We start from the raw sequence: 22,804 nt of genomic DNA on the forward strand, positions 1-22,804 counted from the left end.
TGCTTTTAAGCTTGTTTTTTATTATAAGCTTCTTTAGGGCAGTGCTTCTCAAACTTGTTTAACTTCAAGGACCGCCCCATAAATGCATTATTAATTTACAATTTGTTAAATTGGAAAAAGGGCTTCGTTGAGACCTCCATAGTATTATGGTCAATGCCTGTGTGAAAAGTGGGAGCGATTGGTGCAGGCAGTGAGGAGCTACGGCAGTCACAGTGACAGACATTGACAGAATTATAGTATGATGATGATGATGATTATAGAGGAAAATAAGACGATAGAGCAGGGTACACTTTAGGGAGTGGTTGAGTCGTGTGATTGACGTGTCAGGAGACGCGTCTCTCCAGCTCTAACCTAATGGAATTCAAGATGGCGACGTCGATTTGCCAAGCTCGAGGCTTGAAAACGGGACTCCACCAAACAAATGGGTGACGCCGTCACTACGTGCATGTATTTGGTGGCGAAATAATAGGAACAAAGCAGATATAAAAACTCACAATGTGAAGCGACTAAGGAAGATCAGGATATTCACCTTCGACTGCAATTATACAATTTAGGCATTTAGCAGACGCTCTTAATCCAGAGCGATTTACATACGTAAGCTACGAACATAACAGTGGAATATATCTATATAATGAAACTGTGCATATATACACTATATAGTGTGTCTACATAAAATGCTATCTAAGTTACATAAGTTGAGCCTTTGCATTCGCCTGTAAGGTCGTTGGTCTAGGGCGAGTGCTACGGCAAGTGCTGCTCGACATACAAAAGCCTAATTGGGGTGTAGAGAAAAGAATCACACTTTGATTCACTGCATACGTCCAAAAGGTGAGTGTTAAACCCCCCTATCCTGATACATAACCCCCATGCACCTCTACTGCAGTGAGTGTTAAACCCCCCTAAAGGTGAGTGTTAAACCCCCCTACCCTGATACATAACCCCCATGCACCTCTACTGCAGTGAGTGTTAAACCGCCCTAAAGGTGAGTGTTAAACCCCCCTACCCTGATACATAACCCCCATGCACCTCTACTGCAGTGAGTGTTAAACCCCCCTAAAGGTGAGTGTTAAACCCCCCTACCCTGATACATAACCCCCATGCACCTCTACTGCAGTGAGTGTTAAACCCCCCTAAAGGTGAGTGTTAAACCCCCCTACCCTGATACATAACCCCCATGCACCTCTACTGCAGTGAGTGTTAAACCCCCCTACCCTGATACATAACCCCCATGCACATCTACTGCAGTGAGTGTTAAACCCCCCTACCCTGATACATAACCCCCATGCACATCTACTGCAGTGAGTGTTAAACCCCCCTAAAGGTGAGTGTTAAACCCCCCTACCCTGATACATAACCCCCATGCACATCTACTGCAGTGAGTGTTAAACCCCCCTAAAGGTGAGTGTTAAACCCCCCTACCCTGATACATAACCCCCATGCACCTCTACTGCAGTGAAGCAAAGGAACCCACAGCCCCAGGCTTTATTTATGGGGGTCTCGTTTTGTAATTTCACCCCAGGCGCACCGCCGTCTTTCCAAAGGGGCCCTGTTTTTTTCATCCTCTCTTAACGTATGGCCGTACAACCGGGGGTTGACTGCCGGCACCTGACTCGGCTCTCTTGCAATGTGAGCGCGGCCGGGCCCACCGTTCCCTGGCTTTGTCTCTGGCTATGAATGATAATAGGTGACCTTGTTTCCCTCAGCTTGATACCTGCTTTGGAGTCTGTAGGGGCAGATTAAAAAAATAACAGAATGAATCGCACAGGGTTCGGAGAGCAAGGGAGAGAGAATGAGAAAGAGAAAAAGAGAGAGAGGGGGGTAAAGAGAAAGACTCCATTCAGCCAGGTGGATGGGGGGAAAGAAAGGCGAATGATTAAACCGCAAGATATCTTCCTGGGGGGAAAAAGAAGGAAAGGAAAAAAAAGACGACACTATAGGAGCCATAATGCATGCCGCCTCCCTCTCAATGAACATGCAAATGAGGCTGCTTAATGGCCTGGAATATGAATGCCGGTGGTAATGAGTAATTAATGCACATGTCACACGAGTCAAACTGTTGTGATTACAGTATATGCAACTGGAAGAGAGCGTGATTGAGACTTGGAGATCACAAAGGCTATGCGTAATGAAAGGGGAAGGGAAGTCATTCACCGGACGCCAATAATTCCTGTTTTGTATTTAAAAAGATTGAATGTGTGTGTGTGTGTGTGTGTGTGTGTGTGTGTGTGTGTGTGTGTGTGTGTGTGTATCGTTGCATTGCATCATAATACGAGAACTGGCCTGTTAAGTGGGTTATGAAAGCTTTTCACAAACCGTGATGTAAGCTTCTCCAGTGAAGGGTTCTTTTCTCTTTCTTATCATTTTGTTTGTACAGTACCGGTATGTACATATACAGCAAACAAATGCCGTTTCTTCTATCTTCGAAAGTGTACTAAATGGAACCAAATGGACCCTTTGTGGGTCCGATTTAGTTCCATTTGCCACACTTTCGGAGTTGGATTGATCGATCTCACCGTAAGGAGAGATGTCAGTCCTTGAGGTGGATCTGCACACTGTGCAACACAGTCCTTACTGCATTCTAGATTCGACCACACAGAGGCAGAGCAGAACGCCTGCATGGGGCCAAAGGGACGTAACTCACCACTCCGAGTCCTAAAAGGTGTGCTGTGCATCTCATACCACTTCAAACCAAGACCCCCACCCTCCCGGGAGACAAATTACGTCCCCCACCAAAAAAAACTGAACCAAATCAAATCAAGTGACGGGAGATTTATTTCCACTCCAGGGGGTGGTCTGTCTACCCTGTGGCGCCACTCCCTCAGGTACTACGCCCCCGCATCCAAATCGCTAAACATCCACAAAGGAGAGCCCCCCCCCCACACCATACCCCATCGCCAGAGGTCTAGCTGCGATTTCACCCCATCCTCCGAGCATCCCACCCCGGGCATTAGTGTCACTTTGTAGGCCCGTAATGAGCTTTTCTGCCTGCCCGCCCCCTTTCCTGACCCCTGTGCGCTTTGATGTTGCCCCTTTTTTCCCCTCCCGCGCTGCCCCCTTGCTTCCGTCCTTTACTTCCTCCCTCCCTCTCGCTCTCACGTCTCTCCTCCTACTCTCTCTCTCTCTGTCTGTCTGTCTGTCATCATCGCCGCCTTCCTCACCGCTTCCTTCGACCGCGGGGTGGGTGTCGAGCTGCGCTGTTATCTGCTCTTTTGGATAGCTGCGCGTTTCTTTTTTTTGTTGCAGCCACCAACCTGATTTCTTCCCCCTCTCATCTGTCTGTCTGTCTCTCCCTCTTCAATTCCCTGATCCTCCTTATCCTGTTTTCTTCTCCCTCTCTCCCCTCTCCCTCTTCTTGCGTTCCTCTCCTATTCTCTCCTGTGTCTTTCGGTTTTCTTGCTCTCTTCCATATCTCTCTCTCTCTCACCCCCCCATTGGCAGAATGCGGACGGGTAAATGTGTAATGTCTTGTGGGAGGGGGAGGCAGGCGGTGGAGGAGGAGGGGACATGCAGTGTTTTGGCAGGCAGAGAGAGGTAAGCGGGGAGAGAGAAAGACATAAGAGAGAGAGGGAGGGAAGGAAGGGGAGATAGAGGGAGGGGAGAGAGAGAGAGTCGGGGGATGGAATTGCCTGGGCTGCCAAGAGGCCCACATCTGTCTCTGATCAACCAGTACACAGCGAGCCAGCGGCGCGCACACACACACACACACACACACACACACACACACACACACACACAGGAGGACTAAGTGTCCTATTTAAAACAAGTAGCCTAAACAACAGGGAACAGCTTGTAAGAACAGAAGATTGTCTTGTCTTTTCGGGGGGTGGCGTAGGATCACGATCAGTAGCCCCCAGTGATCGAGAGCGAGAGAGAGAGAGAGAGAGAAAGGAGATCCAGCGCGAAAAAAGGCCTCTAGGTTTCGCACAGAATAACGATAGAACGCAGTCGGGGGGAGGGGGGGGGGGGTATGGCTCGGAAACGAAGAGGTCTAATGGGAGAGCGCGGCCCTTGACAGGGTGAGAGTCAGATAAGATTGAGTCATGTATACAGCGTGCACGTTTGTGTGTGTGTGTGTGTGTGTGTGTGTGTGTGTGTGTGTCATCATCGCATTTCTCGGGGGGTGACGCGCCGGTCCCCCCAACCGACCATGGGAATCCCGAGCGGTATGCAAACTCTGAAAACTCAAGCGTTAACACTGATGATTGTACCACGTCAGTATAGCCTGGAAAGCAGGCAAATCTGCTTGTGAGTGTTGTGAAGCACCAGCACTGAGATACAGAGAGAGAAAGAGAGAGGGGGGGGGGGGGGGGAGAAAGAGAGCCTTTTGCGGTTGATGAATATAGTGATTATAACGGTGATGATTACAGGCCCGTTTAGCCCAAAGCCTACAATGACAGCCGGCGTGTTGCTCCAGCTCCGTCGTCTTTTGGGACCTGAGCCTGTCCTGGATTTTCTCAAATAACAGGGGGGCTTGCAAACACAAGCCTCGCCTCGCGCCTAATTCTTATTTTCATTCGCCAACGCGAAAATGGCATTTAATCGCGGCTGGCACGGGTGTGTGTGTGTGTGGGGGTATGTGTGTGTGTATGTGTATGTGTGGGTATGTGTGTGTGTATGTGTGTGAGTGTGTGTGTGTGTGAGGGGAGGGTGGCTGTTTATTTTTCTCCCCTCCTGATAAATAATGCAGTGCCTGTCAAGGAGACTAAAATAAGAAACTGGGGGCAAAGACCTGAATGGGGTAACTAATATGACGTTTACATTCAGAAGCACTTCATGCACATGATTTCATCTCATTTCGCAGTCGGACGAGTCGACGACGGTAATCACATCGGAGTGGAGTCGAAATAGATAGTTCCCTAAATGTTTCATCAACAACAACTTGAGTGCTCTTTTTTCTGTTTGTTTTCCATGCTGCGCGGCGACACGCATTACTGTATCACACAAGCTGCATTGTGCAAAGGCTATAGAACCGTATAACCCCCCCGGGGCCACAGGGGTCCCCCTGGGGGGGTTCTTGGGTAAATGATTGATTGTTAATCTTCACCATTATTACATGTACAACTAAATACAACTGGAGGGTGTGCAAGTATATGTCTGCTTTGAATGAATGAATTGTTTATTTCGATCTTTCAGAGAGACATTACACATAAAACAGTTATTTTTAAGGTGATCGAAAAGGCTTATTAGTGCCTATATCCTTATCCCGATGTATTCCAAAATACATATAAACAACATGATGAGTTTCACTGTTATCTCTATGCCTACAGTATATAGATAGATAGATAGATAGATAGATAGATAGATAGATAGATAGATAGATAGATAGATAGATAGATAGATAGATATAAATGCCTGTCTATATAATACATATAGACTAGTGTATAGAATATAGATTCCAGGAAAGGAATCCTGGACCAAATCACGTCTAACCATGCATGTTAGATCGGAGATCCAGAGATACAAATCTTATCAAATGGGTTATCGGTGGTCATGCACATCAAATTGGAGGGGTCCTTGGAACTAAGAGAGCGTGGGAAATGGGAATCACTGCTAAAAAATGGCATGATGTGTTATAGGTAATATAGGCTATATCTCAACAATGATTGCTGTCCTCAGCGGAGCTGTAGAGAATGATATTTAGCCTACTAGACCTAGAGTAAAACCTATATCACTTTCCCCCCGTGGCTGTGTGAGAGGCTGGTTCCTCTCACTTTCCCATCAGTGCAAAAATGGACATTGAGAGGGAAGGAATATCCCCAACAAGCATGCAACAACACATGGTGCGGGTTATCAGACAATGGCCATTGGATGCCAGTCCGCATGTGTTGTAGAAACAGAGTTGATTTGAACCAGATGACAGCTTTTAAAAGAAAACAAACGTGTATTTTGCTCTTTTAAAAAAGGTGAGAAGAATAACTGCAAGGTGGGGAAATATTGCTTGTTTATGCCCTCTGGCTGATGTGGTCTATACTATAATTAAGGCTACATGCGGTGATTGGTTGCAGATTAAACTGATAGCCATAGCCTATGAACTATGAAGTTAAGTTTGCATTGTAGGGACATCATGTGAGCTATATCGTTTTCTGACGTTTTTTGCTCTAAACACGGGAAGCCCGGCATGCATCCCTGTATTGAGGTGGGGGGGGGGGGGGGGGGGCGTTCGCCAGCCAAAAATAGCAGACCTACAAGCTCACACGCTGCGACGCGTTTTGAGCTTGTAGATCTGCTATTTTTTGGCGAAATAAGCAGACCATGCGTGCGCCTTAAATCAGAAAGGACTTGAGAGAGAGAGAGCGCGTGTAGAAGATAAAAACTCACCCTCTTCTCCGTTGCTCATGGTTGTCAGACATATTAGCAGCACAAATCCAACCAGCGGTGACAGAAAATCCATCTTGGGGATAATATGCACCTTCACGGGAAGATCTGGAAGTGTTTATAGCGGGGTTTTTCCACAACACCTTCTATATCAAAATGCACCCGCTCCTCAAATCCTCAACAAGGAAAAAATCCACACCCTTGTTTTTGGCACCAACACGCAAAACAAAACAAAATATAACAATAAGCTAATTAATCCCAAAATAATGACCAAAATTGACCTGAAATTGTCCCGAATCTCGATTCTAAAATCACTTCAATTAATTCCCAAATCATGTCCAAAATAAAAACCGCACTCTTCCGGACAGACGCATTGAGAGACGTCCGCTTTTCTACTTGAGACAAACTCTCATGTTTGTTAGGAAGGTGAAAAAGATAAGTTCCAACAACGCAGGAGATCAGTGGATCAACAACAGGACAGTGTCAGGGGTCTTTGACTTGGTGCTGGTCTCTGTCTCTCCGAGGCATGAGCGAAGATCGGGTCTTCTCCTCTTGAGGGATCTCTGTGCGTAAATGTGTGCGCTCCCCTTGCGATCACATAGAGGGGGTCTCTCTCGCTCTCTCTACTCCCTTACCGGGGCGTGTGTGTGGACTGTGGAGCTCAGGTCCAGTCAACATCACACACACCGACACCGCTCAAATAAAAAACACAAAGATCCAGTCTATACCACCAGCTGAAATCAAACGGCGTCGTAGTTCGCTCTTTTTTGCCGTCCAAAGGGTTCGTTCATTCCGCTGGATCGAAGCTATACACTACACCGTCACCCGTCGCTCATGTGTGTGTGTGTGTGTGTGTGTGAGAGAGTGAGTGAGTGTGTGACAGCGGCTCCGACTCCGAGACGGCATGTGTGTGTAGTGTGTGTGTGTGTGTGTGTGTGTGAGAGCGTGTCTCTCTCCCTCTCTCTCTGGAGTGTGTGTGATAGCTTCACAGCGGAGCGAACCCCAGCTATCGCATTACAGTCAGCAAAGCGTGGCTCCGCCCCGCAGCCACCCTCAGCACAGCCGTGTGAGAGTGTGTGCGTGTGCGTGTGTGTGTGTGTGTGTGTGTGTGTGTGTGTCAGGCACACGCACGCGCGCTTAAGGAGAGATACCACAGCACAGATAGAGCATAAACTCTTCCAGTCTCAGATAAGCTACATTGTAGTTGCAAACAAGGGAGCGTGGAGGAGAATATTTCCTTGGGCTGTTTTCAGAAAGAATAGAGGAACTATAAGGAAGCGACACAGAAATTATGTAGACTAGACTACTTGCGCGCACATGCTACACAAAATAACACTACTACTACTACTAATAATAATAAACTCACAAACTGAAAATAAGACCCAGTCAAACAAAAAATGTACTACTGTACAGGCCTATAAAAGCAATGATTGCTAGACAACGACTAAGAATAAATGAATGTCGATCCCGTTAAAAAAAACACCTTACAGGTCTGCAACTGTAAGAGTGCACGGATGGAACCAAATGCATCCAAATGCATCCCTGTTTTAATTTCCATGGATGGAAATTAGGGTCCGAAACATTTGTTCACTGTCAAGAGTTACGGACCATAAAAGGGTCCATTTGGAGCCCTTAATGTGACGCCCCCCCCCCCCCCCCCCCGGAACCAACATTATGAAACAAGTGTCCTGAAAGCAGACTTCACACATAATAACACAAAAAACGATGTGTCTGCGGAAAGGAAACACATCTGTTTCCTCGTGCCGCTGTGTGTTATTAAACACGACACTGATGCCCTCGTCCATCCGGTTATGCAATACCCATGGTACCGTGGTGCGAGTACCCCATGTACCCCAAGCTCGTAGCGCGCTACTCGGTGGTGCGCTATGAGCTTGTAGATCTGCTATCTTTCAATAGCTAAAGCATAACATAATGCTAACACCAAAAGGTGCAAACGATATATCGTAAACCCATGAAAATCCATTCAAACTGGTGACATTTTAAATCACGATGAAATCACAATTTGAATTGTGACCTTTGTTGACCTTTATTAAGATAAGTGATTAAAAAAAAATAGTTTGTTATTAACTATACTGTATTGAAAAGAGGAGAAGAAAATTAAAAGGGAAAGAAAACACTGGATATGTTAAATAATTGTGTGTTATTATTGTGAACCTATAGTATCGTGATTCTAATCGCATAAGTTGTGTGAATTACATTACATGCCTACATTTTGCAAATGTTTTACAGGAGACTGCCTGTTTTACCCGTGTGGATGACAGAGTAATTGTTGTACCCATTGTAGTATAGTTGACATCAAATTGATGACACAGACAGAGATTGGTGCATTATAGACATTTCTGGACAACCGCCAACCTCCAACATTCCAGTCAGCACATCCCTCCCTCGCGTCCTCGGCAGGGGTGTAATGATGATTTGACGTTGCGCGCAACTCACATCCTTGCTGCGTGCAGAGAGGACCCTGGCTCCAGCAGTATCCCCTCTGCGACACACACAATGAAGTAAATCGGTATATAGGTTGCTTCTCGAGATAAATGTATAGGGCATTTGGCATTTGTGTGCGTACTAATCGAAGACTTTTAAGTTGAGCACACGGAAACCTATAGCTTAATTCCTGCTAGTGCACGTCACGGTCACCATAGCAGGCGAACAGTCGGCAAACATTGGGCGAACATTAGTGAACCCAATAGAGTTTGTAGGATGTGCACGTGACATCATCATCAAACCAGGAATTAAGTTTGCAGGAACGCCTACTGAGTGTCAAAAAACGACTTTCCTGGCCTTGACAGCCCATACATCCACACAGAAAAGTCCTATCTGATTACATTAAACGACATTAGACAATGTTAAACTCACTTTGCATGTTGCTTTGCCACTGGATGTGCCATTCACTTTAAGCATGCGCATACCCTCTATAGCTCTGCTATTCTTGCTACACTGACGTGCAACAAAGTTTATAGGGGTTTAAGTAGTTAGAAGTGCGCATGTTTCGCTTGTTTCTTGCTAAAAATGGGTGGGAGAGCATGCAGCACACTGCCAGTTTCTCACCGATCCACCACAAAGCACATGAAACGGCTAGAAAAAGCCGGTGTCACGTATACCCCCAGTACGAGGTGGACCCCACCTCAGCCCTTATAGCCCAGCACCGGCCCGGCCCAGGCCCGGCCCAAAATCTCCGCCGCCCTACAATCACCAGGCCTAAATACAGAGCGGTGCCGGCCGCGTAATGACACACTACCGCATGCCCAAAATAATGTGCTGGGAGCGGGCCTCCCTCTCTCTCCCCGCATGTGCCCTGCCTACGCGGGCTTGTATTACCATGTAATGTAACGGGGCTGCGTAATGAGCTACGGTACAGCACAAGTACAGTACAGTATGAACCCCCCCCCCCACACACACACACACACACACCCAGCGCACAGCTTTATTTGGAACGGTCGGCAAGGTGCAACGCCGAAAGGTCACCAACACACACTGTGGGACACCGTAAAAGAGAGTGCATTGATTTATGGTTGCTTTGTTTACCGCGGTGGTTCTTGTGCTTTCTTTCTTGCTTGCTACTTTATGGTAGGGCTTCGACAAAAACACATTTGACCCACAATTTTACACCAAACACACGGTGTGTGAGCATGTGACAGCAAAAGGCATTCTTTCTTTCTTTCTCTCCACTTGTCCTCCTTGCGTCCTTGAACCAAGGTTGCGTCACTCACGACTCACGAGCCTGAGTGACACCAACTGTCTGTCTGCCCGAGCCTGTCTGTCTCGTTGTCTGTCTGTCTGTCTCTATACGTGTCGCTGAGTGAACCGTCAGCGTTCCCTCCCTCCAGGAGAAGCGCTACTATGGCTTTCGAACAACGCGTCACTCACTCTTAATCCCGCCAACCCCCCAGAGGCCGTGGCTTGTCACACGTCACATACGATTGGCTAATCTGAGCCTCTGGACGTGGTCCTGACTGGCATAAACCAGTTCGCCACGCGGCGAGGAGTTGTTTATCACATTGTGGTCGTATTTGTGTGTGTGTGTGTGTGACTGTGTGTGTGTGCATGTGCATTTAAGCTTTGCATATTCAGTGCATTCATTGAGGGGATCATTCTACACTGCAACTTGTGTATACTATATACATTCAAGAGCTTGTGAGTGGAGGGATGTGTATTTTGTCACATCTAAATATGTCCTACAAATAATCTGAAAAGCGGTCTTGATTCTTATAGCCCTGCCAGCACTAGTAAATACAATGATTTATATAGTGCCTTTTCTCCAAAGCGCTTTTACAATGTACATTACATTAACACATTCATGCACCTATAAGGCAGAGGAAACTATGCAAGGCACCAACCTGCTCATCAGGAGCAGTTAGGCGTTTGGTGTCTTGCTCAAGGACACTTGGACACGCAGCCCGAAGGAGCCGGGGATTGAACCGGAACCTTTTAATTGGGCGAGCAATGTCAACGGAGTCGTTTCGTCCATTCATAATTATGAGGACGGACCCAAAACCAGCCACATTATCCACACATTTTGTTTCTTGGCTATATATACCTCCCATAATATGGATGCTGGGGTTCAAGTGGTTGCATGAATACATGGGTGTGCGGTGTGGCACAGTGGTATTCGTTTTGCCCCCGCACAAAGAGACATCTCAGAGTCTCTCTACCAGCTCACACAAAGTGCAGTCTAGTAAATGTCTGGCATGTATGAAGAGCAGCCTCTCTCTCTCTCTCTCTCTCACCGCTAAACACCTGAGCTGCACGCAGCCATGGGTGATGGAGCGGAACACAGCACGCTATCTCTCCCACCGAGAGGGAGAGAGAGAGGGGAGAGAGAGGGGAGAGAGAGAGAGAGAGAGAGAGAGAGAGGGGGGGGGGGGGGTATGAGAGAGAGATACCAGCCTCTGCCACTGCAAACTCTCTTATCACAACCTACCCTGGAGACTGACAGCATGACTGATATCTCTCCCCTCACACACACACACACACACACACACACACACACACACACACACACACACACACACACACACACACACCAGTGACACCACACCTGTAAAAGGGCCCTGCATGTCCTCCAGTAAAACCTGTAGGAAGTTGAATGTGCAGCGTGTGTGTGTGTGTGTGTGTGTGTGTGTGTGTGCGTGTGTGTGTGTGTGTGTGTGTGTGTGTGTGTGTGTGTGCGCATGCCGTTTGTGAGAGAGAGAGAGATGAACTGATCAGCCTACAAACCAGCAATAAGAACAGAGAGAGAGAGAGAGAGAGAAAACTGAAGATAAGGATAACCGCAATTTGACCCAATCAGCAACGTGTATATGCGCACGGCGCACATGCATGCGGGGGGGGGGGGGTTGCAGGTCAGCTCGGGGCACAGTAAGCCGAGCGACCATGAAGCGGGGCCGGGGTGGAAGAGGGTGGGCGAGCGGGGCCGGGGTGTAAGAGGGTGGGCGAGCACGTTTTTGGAGGGATCTCCTCCGGCATTCAATGGAGTCATTGTTGGAGCTGAAGAGTGAAGACACGGCTAGCTAAGAGACAAGAGTGTTTACACGCGAGACACACGCACAGCACAGCACAGCACAGCACAGCACAGCACAGCACAAGTGCGTGTACAAGTTTATATACCAGCTGTTTTTCGGTGTGCGACATGCACCAGCGCACAACTCAGTACTGTATATATCAGCCTCAAATCTATAAAGGTCTGACATCAAAATAAATAAAAAGTCTTCGGAAAGAATCTTTACATTTTCACGATTTTTCAAAAACAACAGACCTTGTAGATCTGCTATTTTTCAATAGCTAATGTATAACATAATGCTTAGTTAAAACACCAAAAGGGGTTCCCGTCCAAAATGGGTTAACCCCTAAAACTAAACTTCTAAATGCCCGGTCCCAACCCGGAATCTTTTCCTGATTGCAAACGTATATCTCTAACAAATCTTTTGTTGACCATACACGCGACCATTTCTCTCGGCAGTGGTCCTCAACACATCTATATGGATCATATTCCACACGCAGTGGTCCTCAACACATCTATATGGATCATATTCCACACGCAGTGGTCCTCAACACATCTATATGGATCATATTCCACACGTTGTGGGGGCATGTGTGCCACACACACACACACACACACATTTGAATTATTTTATTTGGATCTGCACAAGAGGCACACACGCACAAGTCTCCGGTGAGGAGCATTGGCCCTTTCATCGCCCGAGTACAGATCACAACCCTCTCTCTCTCTGTGTTCTCTCTGTGTCTCACGTCCGTGGCTATTTCTAGACCCGACGGCCACCGCTAGATTCCTCACGGGCCACCCAAGGAATGGGCCGGGGCAGGGTAATAATTATGCGCACACACACACACACACACACACACACACACACACACACACACTAAAGCAGTGCTGCATACATTAATCTAGTAGTATAGTATGTGTCTGTCTGCGGTCTGAAGTCCCCCCCCCCCCCTTCTGGGTGTGTGTGCGTGCGCACGTGCATGTGTGTGTGCGTGCAGGTGTGTTCATAAGTTCCTTTCTAAACATGTCAGTCAGATAAACATTCCTCTGTTGAGGACTATAACAACCAGCGTGAAACATTTGTTTTTCAATATAACAGCAATACATTGATATATCATTTGTGCTTTTGAATACTTGAGTATATACTTTGTCATGAAGGATTTTGGCACATGAGTCTCAGAGTTACAGACCCATAAGGGTCCATTCAGTTCCATGTGTACACTCAGAGTAGTATAAGGGTCTATTTGGTTCCAGCAGGTGTACACTCTCAGATACAGACCAGTAAGGGTCCATTTGGTTCCAGGTGTACACCCTCAGAGTTACAGACCTGTAAGGGTCCATTTGGAACCTCCTAATGTTCAACCAAAACACTGGTCCACGTGCAGTACTCATCTCAGCCTACTGGGGGCAGCGTTTTGCACCTAGCAGTTGCAGTACATGTATCAATACAGCTTCTTACTGCAGGTTTAACATAAACTCTCCCTCTCTCTCTCTCACTGTGTGTGTGTATGTGTGTGCATGCGCGCGCAATGAGCTCACGACAGCTACACAAACGGATATTATTGGCTTAATCATAACATTGTTCACCAAATCGTCTTACAGTGTGCAGCGCGTGCCAAACAGAAAGGCAGGATTTATTAATCATTCAGTGAATAAGTCAGAGTGAGCAATATGCCGCTTGCCAAATGCCCTCCTTTTTATAAACATAATTTATTCATTGACCTCTTTAAAAAAAGTTGCTTAACAAAAGTCAAGCCTAATGTTTACTCTGTTTTAATCACAAAAGGGCTGTTGGTCATATATGGCGTTATCGCCGGAACAGGCAGCTTCAAACGTGTTGTTTGCTTCAGTTAATTGCAAGATGGCGGCTAGCTGCATCTTTGTTTATCGTACACAACCATTACCCTCTGTATATATGGAGGAGAGGAGAGATCTATTTTGTTGTCATTCGGTCTCTTTAAACTGGTCTCTTCTCCTAACACAATTGGTTGTGTGTGCATGTACGTGCATGCGCCTGCGTGTGCGCACATCCCCCATTCAGGAGCCAGTAATAAAAGATAGAAAGATACAGGATATCGTATGCCTCCGTTTCTGCATTCTTGTTCTACACTGCTGCTAAAGGATGAGATCTATGTTCAATCTGAAAATGGTACCTGCACCTTTTCAACACTGCTGCTGAAAGATAAGATAATGCGTGTTTATACACTTTATTTCTACCGTGGTGCAGCCATAGAGTGCAGCCACTCCAATGCCCAGCAATGTATGTCCGTCCCCATGTCTGTAATATATGTCCCTATATGTTTAGCGTATACCAACAGGTGACAAAGTGGGGCTGTTAAGCTTCACACTGTGCACAGCTGCATGATGGGAAGCTGAGTTTTTAGTGTTAATTCTCAGCTTCCCACTCTCCGCTTCCCAAATACTGACAACCAATAGAAGGAAGCAACCAGGTGCTCAGGAGGTGTGCAGGTATACAAGGATAAAAATAGTAAAAAGGTGCGCCTGGGATCAGTCGGGATAACACATCTATAGAAAAAAGTGGAGATCCGGGCACACTTAATAGTTAAAAAGGAGGAAAACTTTATTGAACAGACATGTTACGACCTATACGGTCTTCATCAGCCCTTTTCTTCTACTGACAACCAATACTCAGACAACCAATATAATATAAAGTATAAACAGTACAGTACAGGGACCCCCCGGGGACCCCCACACGGACACTGTGAACAGGCCGGCAGTAGGCCTCAGTGAAGTTACCTGGGCTCAGGTCAAAAGGGGCGGAAAACGAGACGCCAGGGTTGGAGGAAGTCGCGAAAGACAACCGCTGGTCACAGGTCAGGGGCCGGTGACCTCTCAGGGCAACTCTCAGCTGAGGAAAAGGCCCCCTCACCAGCATATGACGCAGCCTTCCACGTATGAGGAGAATTTCCCCAGATTGTATACCGGGCGGCCCCAGAACGGTGAACATGCACAACAACATTGGGGTCGCGGGGCTTACAATGTGTACACCAGGGTTCGTGAGTCACATCCAAGGGATTATGTGCAAGTGCAAACACATACTGTTTGGGTGCATAGATGTTTCTCATGTGCTGATTTATTCCCTGCCCTATTGCATACCCTATTTCTGTTGTCATATTTCGGCACGTATATTCTGGACAAGTGATCAGTGGATCAGAAGACTACCCTGGGAATTAGCAGCAAGTAGTCTCCTCAGGCGAGTCGCCGGGAACTCTTGCCGCTTTTCCTGTGAAAAGGGGCTGCTCCGCCGTGTAGAGGGAGGGGAGTGGTGCTCTCTCACTCAACTGAACAGTACATTTCTTGGGCCTTATCGGCGAGTCGTGGTAAAGCCCTGGGATCTGACTGTATACCATAACATATACCTGGATTTTCCACTGGTGGAGGGGAACCCCGAAAATTCAACTCATCTCAAATTCACTGCACTATAACAGACAGAAGGAGTGACCAACCGAACCTGAACCTAGAACAGGGGGACAGTTTTTTCCCTGGTCTCAGCCTGTCAACAGACACGAGGCGGTTCGCCGGAACCGGCCCGGCCTTCTGGCCGTCTAGATGTTCCGGGGACCCCCGACACACTATAACAATAAAAGTATAGTTGCACCACTCAGTTCACACAGGTGTGATTTTATTCTCGTTTGTGTTATTTATTATTATTTTAATTATGATTATTTTATTGTCAATTGCATTCAGTGTTTTTGTTTGCACAAACACTCAAAACTGGCCATTCATTGTCAACGATATTCAATGTTTGTGTTTACACAAACCCTCAAAGCTGGACATAGGAGCCTAAAAAAAATTTAAAAAAAAGAGAAATAAATCAGTGAAAATACAGTCGCTGATCTATGAGAGCTTGTAGATAATCTTTCTAATGTATGAACATTTTTCAACATGGAAACGATTATGACAATTATGACAAAATAATTATGTAATATTTGTGACAGGCCAAATTATATAGCACTGTTCTATAAATACTTTGATTGATTGATTGAAATATTTATTAACAGTTTGCAGAATTACAGTACATTTCAAGCACAAACTCAATACAAAGACTGTTAACTGTGAGTGGACGACCCAATTAAGCCTTACACTTGTTACTCACTGAAGAGATCCCACGGCATTTCACTGCTTGTACTTGTGTACGTATACGTGACAAATACCAAACCTCCTTGATTCTAAAAGACAAGAGATGCTATTAACTCAGAAGAGCCTCTGTGGACAGGAGAGAGATAAGAGTGAAGAGTGATATCATGATATCAACAACATGATACTGACCATGATATCAACATGATACTGACCATGATATCAACAACATGATACTGACCATGATATCAACATGATACTGACCATGATATCAACAACATGATACTGACCATGATATCAACATGATACTGACCATGATATCAACAACATGATACTGACCATGATATCAACAACATGATACTGACCATGATATCAACATGATACTGACCATGATATCAACAACATGATACTGACCATGATATCAACAACATGATACTGACCATGATATCAACATGATACTGACCATGATATCAACAACATGATACTGACCATGATATCAACAACATGATACTGACCATGATATCAACAACATGATACTGACCATGATATCAACATGATACTGACCATGATATCAACATGATACTGACCATGATATCAACAACATGATACTGACCATGATATCAACAACATGATACTGACCATGATATCAACATGATACTGACCATGATATCAACATGATACTGACCATGATATCAACAACATGATACTGACCATGATATCAACAACATGATACTGATCATGATATCAACATGATACTGATCATGATATCACAACATGATACTGACCATGATATCAACAACATGATACTGATCATGATATCACAACATGATACTGATCATGATATCAACAACATGATACTGATCATGATATCAACATGATACTGATCATGATATCACAACATGATACTGACCATGATATCAACAACATGATACTGATCATGATATCAACAACATGATACTGATCATGATATCAACATGATACTGACCATGATATCAACAACATGATACTGACCATGATATCAACATGATACTGACCATGATATCAACAACATGATACTGACCATGATATCAACAACATGATACTGACCATGATATCAACATGATACTGACCATGATATCAACAACATGATACTGACCATGATATCAACATGATACTGACCATGATATCAACAACATGATACTGACCATGATATCAACATGATACTGACCATGATATCAACAACATGATACTGACCATGATATCAACAACATGATACTGACCATGATATCAACATGATACTGACCATGATATCAACAACATGATACTGACCATGATATCAACAACATGATACTGACCATGATATCAACATGATACTGACCATGATATCAACAACATGATACTGACCATGATATCAACAACATGATACTGACCATGATATCAACAACATGATACTGACCATGATATCAACATGATACTGACCATGATATCAACATGATACTGACCATGATATCAACAACATGATACTGACCATGATATCAACAACATGATACTGACCATGATATCAACATGATACTGACCATGATATCAACATGATACTGACCATGATATCAACAACATGATACTGACCATGATATCAACAACATGATACTGATCATGATATCAACATGATACTGATCATGATATCACAACATGATACTGACCATGATATCAACAACATGATACTGATCATGATATCACAACATGATACTGATCATGATATCAACAACATGATACTGATCATGATATCAACATGATACTGATCATGATATCACAACATGATACTGACCATGATATCAACAACATGATACTGATCATGATATCAACAACATGATACTGATCATGATATCAACATGATACTGACCATGATATCACAACATGATACTGACCATGATATCAACAACATGATACTGATCATGATATCACAACATGATACTGACCATGATATCAACATGATACTGACCATGATATCAACATGATACTGACCATGATATCAACAACATGATACTGACCATGATTCCGACCATGATACTGAGATCATCACTGATGAAAGGGAAAAGGGGTAAAAAGCTCAAATCAAATGCAGTTTACCATAGGAGGTTTAAGTGGTTAATGGATGGATGGGATGGCTGACTGAATTAGAAAGTAAAGCAAAGACAAAGAACAGACAGACATGCAGCATAATGTGTCCTGACCCGCTGTGTTCACATTTCCATAGTAATCGGATCACGTGTGTGTGTGTGTGTGTGTGTGTGTGTGCGAGAGCGTTCGTGTGTGTGCGAGAGCGTTCGTGTGTGTCCGTACACTGTATATTATATGATTTAATGTCATATAAATATAAATATATACATATCAAATACAAATCGATATGCATTTGGCCATAGACTACCTCTGATCTACCTCTAAATTATTCAACATTTTTCAAATCCTTTATAACGAAAAAACATTGCATGGATGCACCTGGGACGCATCGTCAGTGATGTATCCCAAGGTCATCTGGGTTTTGGGTCTCATAACATCCTAGCCCTCACTCAGGTTACCCAGTGATCAAGTCCTGACTTACGTCTCAGTAGATACCCTCGATCAGTCCATAGGGAAAGACCAGGGCCACACAATCCGTTGCTCCAGAACTACTCTGCCGGGACTGGGAGGTAGATCAATCTGGCACGTGGACTATAGACTATAGCGGGTCTCATGGTCACAGCCTACGTATTTTCCTGTAGGCGGAGACGACACATCTGCGGTTTCCCCGCACCAATCTTCTACTACAGTGAATGGAAAAGTGACTGATGTTAGTCTGCTTCAAACGTTACTCTTTTACCTGCTTTTTACTAACACTAACATTACAAAGATTCCCAGAACATTGGGATGAACCTATATGGCTGCTCCAACAGTAGTGGCAACAAAGTGAAAGGTCCTGGAAGATACATAACGTCAGTCTTACCCAATCTTTCTGTTTTAGGAACACATGGCTGCTGTACTTTATACCTCATACTTTAATGCTTAGTATATATTTTTTGGCATCCATTGTTAGGTATGCCCATGTGATGACCACGGATATGGTCTAAAAGTGTGAAAAACATATTTTTCATTTCACTACGCCTTTAAAGCATCACTGCAGTCATAATGTGGACATTATCCAGCCAAAAAAAATGTGCAGTGTCTGTGTGTGCTGCACACACACACACACACACACACACACACACACACACACACACACAGGAGAAGACAGGGGAAACAGGCCTGTCTGACTGTTGGAAACGTCAAAATAGATCATATTGACCTTTCCATGACCCGGACAATTAATTAATTACAAAACATCACACATTAAACCAGACAGAAAGCCAATTCATCTATGCTCTCAGGGTATAGCGTTAACATCCAGAAGAAATCCCCCCCTTACTCGCTCGATGTGTCTTGTTGTCGCCGTCTTCTCTTCAGCCACTGCATCCAGAGGAAGATCGCCCCGGCCCCTCCGCCCACCACAAACGTGACGACTGCAATGATAATGATGACGATGTCAGGCCCACCAGAAGGCGGGGTTGGTTTTGGCGCAAGCGTGGTAGTGACTCCAGGTGTCGTAGGGGCACGTGGCATTTCTGTTGTAGGTGTGACGTCAGGCTCAGGCTCAGGGGGTTCAGTGACGTTGAGCAGGAAGGTCATTCTTGAGAAAACGGTTCCCGAAGTACGATTCTTCAGTGAACACCTGTAAGTGCCCTGCATTTCCGTAGACACATCCATCAACAACATGTAGGACTCGTTGCTCTCCTTCAAAGTTGTAAAGTTACTGTCAACTGACTGGTTCAGTTCTGGGGTCCACTCATAAAGATACTGCGTGGGCCAGGCAGGAATCATCAGTCTGGGTAGAGAGCAGTTCAACAGCGCATCGTCCCCCTGCTCGACCTGTACGTTGTTCTGGCCACAGTCCAACTTGTGAGAAGGAGTGGAGCAGTTGTAAATTTGGAGGGGGGATCGAGGGGGCATATCGCAGGTGTCACAGTTCACCACAAGCTGGTATAATAATCCACAATTATTGTCTGGGCATAATCCATCACTCATATGCGTGTCCAGAAAGTCAGTGGTTTTGCTCATGAACTGTTCAAACTTTTCAAGCACCTTTCCTGGATGGGAAGTTTTCTTTAAAATATCGAACCTGGTTTGGAAATCTGTGAGCACTTTGGATAGGGTGTCGGGAGTAATTACGCCACCATGTCTTCCTATGATCGCATTAAATGTACGTTGTGTATTTTCACATACACGATCCATTTGAATTTGAATTGACTCAGGACTCAAATTTATGAACTCATGAATTGGAACCCTGTACACAGACCTATAGCACCTAAAGCAGCCGTTGGCCGCTTGGACACAGAAGATTGTCAGTAGCAAACACACATTTGGATGGACTCGCGTCTTGAAGACTCGTCTACTTGACCCCTGTTCTTTCTTGTTCAAGAGTGTCACCAAGCTAAACCATGGATGAAGGATGTAACGGCCACATACATAAAAACACCCTTTCATCTTCGACTTGGGTAGAAGTGATTCGGCCCTTCCTCTCTGCTTCTCAGACTTGTTATCTCTATCCTTAGGGGTTTTGTCCCCTCCAGACGGCATCTCGTAATTTTGTCTCATGGTCAGAAGGGTCTTCACAGCCTTGTGCTCTTGATCACCTTGCTGTCCCACCTGAGAGAACAGCTCCAGGGTAAGGGTTGACTGGACAGGGCTATGGATGACTGCTGCTGCAGCAGCAGCAGCAGCAGCAGCAGCAGCTTGGCCTTGAAGTACAGGTTTATAGTCTCGCCCTGTCAGCTGCTTGTATTCTGCTTGACTGTGTTCTTCAAGGGCTTTCTGCGGTTCGGTCTTGCTCTGGTCATTAAGGCTGGCCATAGGCAACTTTGTGGTGTGGACGTCCACCTTGGATATAGAGCAGAACACACAGACTCCTCTCTTTGATGTAAGAATATTTTATCTTATCTTACTTTTTGTCTTATTTTCCCCCGGTACAGGCTTGGAGATGAGGCTCTGTTTGAGGTCCTCAGTCCTTCGACCACCCTCTGGCAGCTCCGGTAGTTTGCTCTTATCCAGTTTTCCCCCTTCTAAGTTGGACCTTAACTTGGGGAAACCCTGCCCTCAGTCCACCCGTTGATCACAGCAGACAGCAGTGAAAATAGTTCATATTGAAGAATTAACCATGAATATCTACTGTATTAAACTACTATCTACTAAATTAAACGTTCAATATCATTTATAGTTTTGTAAGAAAACCAATGATGTCATCAGGGATGACATGATTACGTAGAATAAACACTGGCCTTATTCAAACTGGCTGGCAATCTTTGCAAGAAATAAGATTTTGAAAGATTTTTGTCACTTGCTGCCATCTGGTGCATTCTAGTGGCTGAAAATGTACTCGAAAATTGCCATAATGTAACGGAAAGTGAAAGCCGTTCACTCGAAAACAGATGACAGAAAGTATATCAAACCAGCTATGTAACGTGTCCCACGAATGTTTTGATGAGATATTGTTGCCACTAAAAAGGGACAAGACATGTGTGGTATCATTTTGTTCGTCTGACATCCAGGAGTAATAAAATGTGTGATAGCATTTTGAGAAGGGCAGCTGAATACCATTTTAGGGGTATAATCTGATTATGCAAAACCACAATTCATTGTTGTCTAAACACTTTTATTATTCACTTTTATGGACATGTCTAATGTTTGTACCATGGATGGACATACCCAACATCATAATATAACAAGAAACAGGGTACATCTTAAACTTCTGAATTAAACATAGAATCATGAGTGATACATCTTTGTATGGGTTTATGAGGAGAAACCATTTACACATTACTTTGAAGGAACTCTCAAACTAAAGGTTGTACCCCAGCACACAACGCAACTCAGGAAACATGTAATACTAGACTTAATTTAGAGATATCTCTCACACACACACACACACACACACACACACACACACACACACACACACACACACACACACACACACACACACACACACACACACACACACACACACACACACACACACTATTATGTTACTTCTGGAGATACTGATGTAACGGTTCTCTGTTCAGCATTAAAAAAACACATCCCATGTCCTATCTATCAGAAGCGTGGTACACACAACTGCACATGGTTTGGACATACACAAGCTAGGCCTATTATAGGATGTTTTGGATTCAAAATGACATTGACCTTTGACACAATACATCAACTTAGCACCCCAGAAAACCTATACTGTGACGAATCCTCCAAATCAGCCCATTATTTGCTTAGTTATGCCATTCACTATACAATTTTATATCAGATAAAAGGGCTGAAAACAAGTAATCAGCTGCCATTTTGAAATTGCTATCACATCATTACATAAACTACCGACATCTAGCAATACAAAAATCACATTGTCCCTTTTTATGGCAACGATATCTGATGAGGCATCTGGCCTATGGACTGTGCGTGCACGTGTGCGCGTGCATGTGTGTGCGCGTGTGTGTGTGTGTGCGTGTGTCACTAATAAGCCTTCTTTTCTTGTGTGAAGTAGACAGCCGTTAGTCCAAACAAATTGACTTACCGGCTTCTGATCACAAAGGAAACATCTGTGTCATATGTAAGTCCCAGGCGAAAAATAAATATATTTATTCCATACTTAGTACACTTTTAGCACAGAAAGTATGTTAAATGTATACTTGTAGTGTCTCGAATCATATTAATAGTACATTTTTGCTAAATATAATATAAGTGAACATAAATTAATTTGTGATTTAGCACATTTGTGATAAGTGTACTAAATGAGAAATATATTTCAAATAGTATGAAAATATGCTTTTCATG

At 44.7% G+C, this 22,804-nt stretch overlaps 1 protein-coding gene across 3 annotated transcripts in view; it reads right to left on the bottom strand.

Moving 5' to 3' along the window:
* The window catches only part of LOC308311622 (neuropilin-2-like), a 100,491-nt gene extending 93,216 nt beyond the window's left edge, over positions 1 to 7,275 (bottom strand). For all 3 annotated transcript variants that reach the window (XM_080758383.1, XM_080758382.1, XM_080758384.1), the window contains exon 1: positions 6,319 to 7,275. In XM_080758383.1, the coding sequence (XP_080614509.1) occupies positions 6,319 to 6,391 (73 nt within the window). In that variant the 5' untranslated portion in view covers positions 6,392 to 7,275. The remainder of the gene's footprint in view (positions 1 to 6,318) is intronic.
* Positions 7,276 to 22,804: the final 15,529 nt, after the last annotated feature.

Source organism: Protomyctophum bolini, assembly GCF_963924005.1.
Source record: "Protomyctophum bolini genome assembly, chromosome: 24".
NCBI lineage: Eukaryota > Metazoa > Chordata > Actinopteri > Myctophiformes > Myctophidae > Protomyctophum > Protomyctophum bolini.